Source organism: Penaeus monodon, chromosome 6, assembly GCF_015228065.2.
Source record: "Penaeus monodon isolate SGIC_2016 chromosome 6, NSTDA_Pmon_1, whole genome shotgun sequence".
Taxonomy (NCBI): domain Eukaryota; kingdom Metazoa; phylum Arthropoda; class Malacostraca; order Decapoda; family Penaeidae; genus Penaeus; species Penaeus monodon.
Window position 1 is genome coordinate 43,356,187 of NC_051391.1, and position 7,094 is coordinate 43,363,280.

The following is a 7,094-nucleotide window of genomic DNA, read 5'->3' on the forward strand; positions in this document are numbered from 1 at the left end:
AACAGTAAACCAGGAAGCCGTGATGAGGCAATTTTCAGGGGAGACTATGATATAATACATTTCAGGGGAAACTACGATATTACTAATGTTTAGGATCATTATTAGGATCAGTAAATTTTCTTACGTAGTAGCTTTTTCAAAATGGAAAGATAAAACATTTCAATCATCGAAAATCATGGTTGTCCACTTGCGTTATTTCTTCGTTGCTGTGAAAGAATTGACTTATTATTATTATTATTATTATTATTATTATTATTATTATTATTATTATTATGAAACAGCAACCGTCGTTTCGAATGTATGACATTCATTTATGACGACGGCCACTTATATATACTAGTTTATCCATTTATATATATATACACACAAAATATACACAAGTTAACACTCAAACACACACACACAAATAAAACACACATACACACATACGTATACATATATATCTATATATGTGTGTGTGTGAAGCCACGGGTTTTATGAAAGCATGGGTCTGGAAAACTTTTCATATATGTAGATTATATTCTGTCACATAAAACTTTTAATAAATTTTAAATGAAATCTGAATTACGATTAAATGTTCTGTCCATAACAGACGATATGGATGAGAATGGCAGGACTGACCGACCTTGTAGGATATCCGAGACGTCGAGAGCGTGGTGGGCGGGGTCACTGCTTGGCTATATAAAGTGGGCGCCGTTGACGTCGCCGCATCAGCCTCGTATCCTTCATCATGAAAGGGAAGAAGTGGAGATATTTCTTCTTTTCTCTGTTCTGTATAAAATATAATTCAATGATCTGACTATCTTTTTATTATCTTTAATCTCTTGCAGCTGCCATTGGTAATATTAGTGTGTGTGGGCGCTGCTCTGAATGTGGCGGCACAGGATGGCTCCTATATGTTGGATTCACGAGGTGTGGAGGTGGAGCAGGGGGCTTCCAACCTTCGTCAGAAAATCTCCCAGAAAACCCCCAGGCCTTCTCCCAAGCCTTCAAAGACGCTCTGAAGAGAGAGCCCTGCAATACAGTCTTGGCCCAAATCGAATACAATGATCCAGTTAGTACCTCACTGCTTTGTTAATATGTGTATCAGATTTTTTTCTATTCACAAGCCAGTAGTAGTAAAGTTTTTTTTTTTTTTTTTTCTTTCTTTTTAATCAATTAATGTTGTCTGCAGAACCCGGAGTACGCTTGGGCTTACGAGGTCGACGCCAAAACAACCGGGGACATGAAGTCTGCTCGAGAGGAACGTCGAGGTGACGTGGTCGTGGTTCATACTCGGTCATGGACCCCGACGGCTCTCCCGCGCGTGGTCGACTACTCGGTGGCTCCCGGCACAGGCTTCCAGGCCACTGTCCGCAAGGAGTACACAGGTGAGGCTTTTCCCCCGGGCAGGAGCAGAGACTGCAGCTCAGGCCAGGCAGTACAGTGCTATCCAACAGGGAAGCAACTACCAACAGAATCCGCAACCAGTACCAACAGAATCGTGGGCAGTACTCACAGAACCGCAACCAGTACCAGGAAAACCGTGGCCAATCTCACAGAACTACGATGTAAACCCACAGAACCGCAACCCGTACCAAGACTCACAAAATCGCAACCAGAACCCCGGGAAAAAAGTAACCAATATTCTCAGAACCGCAATCAATATCAACAGAACCGCATCAATATCAGAGAAACCGCAACCAATATTCTCAGTACAGCAATGATTACCAACAGAAAACCCCTATCAGAACCACAGAACTACAATGAGTACCAGCTGAAACCCATTCAGTATTCTCAGAATATCAAAAACGTACCAACAGGACAACAATCAGAATCAGCAGAACCGTTACCAGTTTTTACAGAATCGTAACCGATATAGCAGAACCGGCAATCAAAACTCCGAGACTTTAATGCATACCAGAACCGCAATCAGTACCAAAAGAATCGCTACCAATACCAGTACCAACAAAACCAGGACCAATCCTATCAGAATCGCGATCAGTCCTACCAGAACCGCGATCAGTCCTACCAGAGCCGTAACCAGTTCCAACAGAACCGTAACCAGTACCAGCAGAACCGCGATCAGTTCTACCAGAACCAGTATCAACAGAATCGCAATCAGTACCAACAGAACCGCAATCAGTACCACGAACCGCAATCAGTACCAAAAGAACCGCATCAGTACCAAAAGAACCGCAACCAGTACCAGCAGAACCGTGTCAAAGCCTTTCCAGTCACAACAACAATATCAGGGACAACTTCCAGCGTTATGGAACCAACCGCTTTAATCAAAAACCCGAACCGCCCTTCCCCCAGTCTCTACAGTCAGAACCAAAAACTACCTGGCTCGCTATGGATCCGGTTCTCAGAACCAGTATAACAACCACTTCTACAACCAGTACAACACCCAACTGAACAGGGACCAGCAGAACCAAGGGTACTCTCCAATCAGCGTGGTTCTCGCGTCCTCAAGGAACTAAAAGTGAACCGAAAAAGCCAACGGACTTCCTGACCCCGAACTGTAAAGCGTTCAGAATGGTTCAGAATGGATCTCTTTGGGGTTTTGGGGAAAAAACTTTTAACTTGCAAAATAAATAAGTTTTTTTTAATTTCTTTTCTTTTATTTTGGCTATCGAAAGATACACTGTACGCACACACATATACAACCACACTTACAATCACACACACGCAGTCACACACACACACACACACACACATACACAGAGAAATTGATTTACTTATATGTATGCATATAGACAGATAAATGTGTTTATTGTATATATACATCACATTATATGGTTTTGTATGTGTAAATATAATTTTATGCATATATATATATATATATATATATATATATATATATATAAAATATATTATATATATATATACATATATATAATAATATTATATATATATTATATATATATAATATATATATATATATATATATGCGCGCCCTGTGTGTGTGTGTGTATGTGTGTGTGTGGGGTGTGTGTGTGTGTGTGTGTTTTGTATATACATACATATCTATATGTACATATATGTAGATATATATTACAAATACAAGTGTGTGTGTATATATTATATATATATATATATATATATATATATATAAAATTGGGTGTGTGTGTGTGTGTGTGTGTGTGTGTGTGTGTGTGTGTGTGTGTGTGTGACGATGAATATAGATATCGATAGACGGATTGATAGATAGACATTTTCACATGTATATGTATATATGTGCGTGCGTGCGTGTATCTGTGTGCATATGTATGTATATGTATATATATATATTTACTGTCTAATTATACATATGTGTGTGTGTGTGTGTGTGTGTGTGTGTGTGTGTGTGTGTGTACATATATGTAATATATGTGTGTACTGTATATATATATATATATATATATATATATATATATATATATATATATATAATATAGTATATATATTTCTTCTATAAGACATCAAGTAAATGATAATGATGAACACTGCACTTCTAACATGCTAAAGTTACCATGACGTATGGAGGTATAACCGTATCCTTTTTTCCTTTTATCTAAAATGTGACCTGGAGTTCATAGTCATATATTGGAAGACATAGGTATAATCTGCAATGCCGTTAGGCCGAAGACGATTGTATTCGAATCCAAATCAAAACAAATCATGCTACTGATCTCAATCCATGCAAGTATATCAGATTCGCGACCGAAAGAAAGTTTATTGCCATCGCCGAGATAGTGTTAACAGTGAGCCAGTGTTGGAGTTTTAATTTGCATCAGCTCTGTATACCAGTTCAGAATTCTTGGCTGGAGAGAGTAAACAAAAAGTAGGGAAGGATAAGAAAACATGCATATGCCGAAGGCCTGAAGAAACAAGACAGCTAAAACGCCTCGGCGTAGTCGTGAGTTTTCTTGTTTTTCCCTTCGTTGTTTTGATTACTGTGAACCCGGTGTCGCGCAGAATTAAATTCGACTGTGGAATAAAATAGATTTTTCTATCTTAGCCCTGAGAGATTTTATATATTTCTTCAGTATAACTGCGCCCCATAGATGTCACTACCATGGAAATGTGTGGAAATGGGACAGAAATTACAAAAAATATATATCCTTTTGGAAACAGTTCAATATTATAAATATTTCCCACTAAATATTTGCAAGTACATCAGCCTCAACACCGTGCTGCGTAGTAAATAAACACTTGTGCGCCAATAATGGAACACAAGAAATATGCAGTTACAATCAATAAATATATCTAAATTCTAACACTCGGAGTATGATGCAAAAAACCAGGCATGCAGGGTAACACTGAAACAAAAAGACCAACAAACGCCAAACACAACAGATTACCAGAACCGTTTGATGTTGTCATGACAGGCATGGATGGAAGTGTAACGAAATCATACTTAGTACAGAAGCAGCTGGTTACGTTTAGGATCGATTTTAAGACCAGTACACTTTATAACGTAGTAGCTTTTTCAAAGTGAAAAGATAATACATTTCATCCATCCGAAAATCATGGCTGTCCACTTGCGAGATTTCTTCGGTGCTGTGAGAGAACTGACGTTTTTTTTTTCTTTCTTTCTTTTTTTTAGATAAAAGAACAACCGCCGTCGTTGCAAATGCATGACATGCATGAAGATGGCCACTCATATATACTTGTTTATGAATGTGAATGAGTGCACACACTCATACACATACATAAAAAACACACATGCACACATATTTACGCATATATACATATATGTGTGTGTTGCCATGGGTTTTATGAAAGCATGGGTCTGGAAAAGTTTTCACCTTGCTTTGATTCCATCTTTATATATAGGTTATATTCTGTCATTGAAAACTTTTTTCAAATGAAATCTGAATTGCGATCGATGGTCTACAAGGAGGAATGTCCTTGCCATAAAAACAGGCGATAGGGATGAGGAGAGCAGACGGACCGACCTTGCAGGATATCCGAGACTTCGAGAGCGGGGTAGGCGGGGCCACTGCTTGGCTATATAAAGCGGTCACCGTCGACGTCGCCGCATCAGCCTCGTATTCCTCACCATGAAGGTACAAAATAGGTATTTCTTTCTTTTCCCTGTTCTGTATAACATACAATTCAATTATCTAACTCTATCTTTTTTTATCTTTAACCTCTTGCAGCTAGCACTGGTGATATTACTATGTGTAGGCGCTACCCTAAGGGTGGCGGCACAGGACGGCTCCTATATGTTGGATTCACGAGGCGTGGAGGTGGAGCAGGGACTCCAGCCTTCATCAGAACTCCTCCGGAACCACCAGGCCTTCTCCCAAGGCTTCAAAGAACGTTCTGAAGAGATGGCCCTGCAATACAGTCTTGGCCAAGTCGAATACAATGATCCAGTTAGTATCCCACTGATTTCTTGATACATATATATATTAAATTTTCGTTATAAGCCAGTAGCAGTACGTTTTTTTCTTCTTCTTCATTTCTTTTTTTTTACTACCATTTGATGTTTGCAGAATCCGGAGTACGCTTGGGCTTACGAGGTCGACGCCAAATCAACCGGGGACATGAAGTCTGCTCGAGAGGAACGACGAGGTGACGTGGTCGTGGGTCAGTACTCGGTCATGGACCCCGACGGCTCTCTGCGTATGGTCGACTACTCGGTGGCTCCCGGCACAGGCTTCCAGGCCACCGTCCGCAAGGAGTACACAGGCGAGGCTTTCCAGGGACAGGAGCAGAGACTGCAGGCTCAGACCAGGCAGTACAGTGCTATCCAACAGGGAAGCAACTACCAACAGAACCGCAACCAGTACCAACAGAATCGTGGCCAATACTCACAGAACTACGATGTAAACCGACAGAATCGTAACCAGTACCAATACTCACAAAATCGCAACCAGAACTTGGAAAACATCCAATATTCTCAGAACCGCAATCAATATCAACAGAACCGCAATCAATATCAGAGAAACCGCAACCAATATTCTCAGTACAGCAATGATTACCAACAGAACCGCTATCAGAACCAGCAGAACTACAATGAGTACCAGCTGAAACCCATTCAGTATTCTCAGAATCTTAACGAGTACCAACAGGACCGCACTCAGAATCAGCAGAACCGTTACCAATTTTCGCAGAACCGTAACCGGTATCAGCAGAATCGCAATAAGTACTCCCAGAATTTTAATGTATACCAGAACCGCAACCAGTACCAGCAAAACAGCGACCAGTCTTACCGAACCGCAACCAGTACCATCAGAACCGCGATCAGTACCAACAGAACCGCTACCAGTACCAGCAGAACCGCGATCAAAGCCTTTCCAGTCGCAACAACAATATCAGGTACAACTTCCAGCATTATGGAACCAACCGCATCAATCAGAACCTGAACCGCCCTTCCCCAAGTCTCTACAGCCAGAACCAAAACTACCTGGCCCGTTATGGATCCGGTCCTCAGAACCAGTACAACAACCGCTTCTACAACCAGTACAACACCCAACTGAAAGGGAATCAGCAGAACCAAGGTTACTCTCCAATCAGCGTGGTTCTCGCGTCCTCAAGGAACTAACACGCGAACCAAATTGTCAGCGGACTTCCTAGACCACGAAATGTAAAAGGCGTCAGAATGTTCAAATTAAAATGGTTCTCTCGGTGTTGGGCACAATACTCTGGACTTCTTGCAAAATAAATAACTTTTTTATAATTTGTTTTCTTTTCTAATGGTTACACGAGAGATGCAAACACATATACACAGATATTCAGTATATATAAACACACACACACACACACACACACACACACACACATATAATATATATATATATATATATATATATATATATATATATATATATATATATATATATATATATATATATATATATTTATATATATATATATATTTATATATATAATATATATATATATATATATATATATATATGTATATATCATATATATATATATATATATATATATATATATATATATATATGTATGTATGTATGTATTGTATGTGTGTATATGTATATATATACACAGATAGATTTACGTACATGTATGTATATAAATTGGTGGATAGATATATGTATTTATATGTATGTAATATGAAATATGTATACGAAATACTACATATCAGAATATTT

At 39.2% G+C, this 7,094-nt stretch overlaps 2 protein-coding genes and 1 pseudogene across 2 annotated transcripts in view; all 3 read left to right on the plus strand.

Annotated features, from left to right (window-relative positions):
* Positions 1–2,462, plus strand: part of LOC119574025 — a 3,203-nt pseudogene extending 741 nt beyond the window's left edge.
* Positions 2,463–4,899: 2,437 nt separating this feature from the next.
* Positions 4,900–6,565, plus strand: LOC119574026 (GATA zinc finger domain-containing protein 14-like). Its single transcript, XM_037921116.1, is given in 4 exon segments — positions 4,900–4,953; positions 5,127–5,345; positions 5,466–6,177; positions 6,180–6,565. Coding segments are annotated over 4 exon segments (1,323 nt in total). The 3' UTR covers positions 6,518–6,565.
* A 9-nt stretch (positions 6,566–6,574) lies between these two features.
* LOC119574027 (neprilysin-2-like) overlaps positions 6,575–7,094 on the plus strand; it is a 2,546-nt gene continuing 2,026 nt past the window's right edge. Inside the window, exon 1 of the mRNA XM_037921117.1 lies at positions 6,575–6,602. Within this exon, the coding sequence (XP_037777045.1) occupies positions 6,575–6,602 (28 nt within the window). The remainder of the gene's footprint in view (positions 6,603–7,094) is intronic.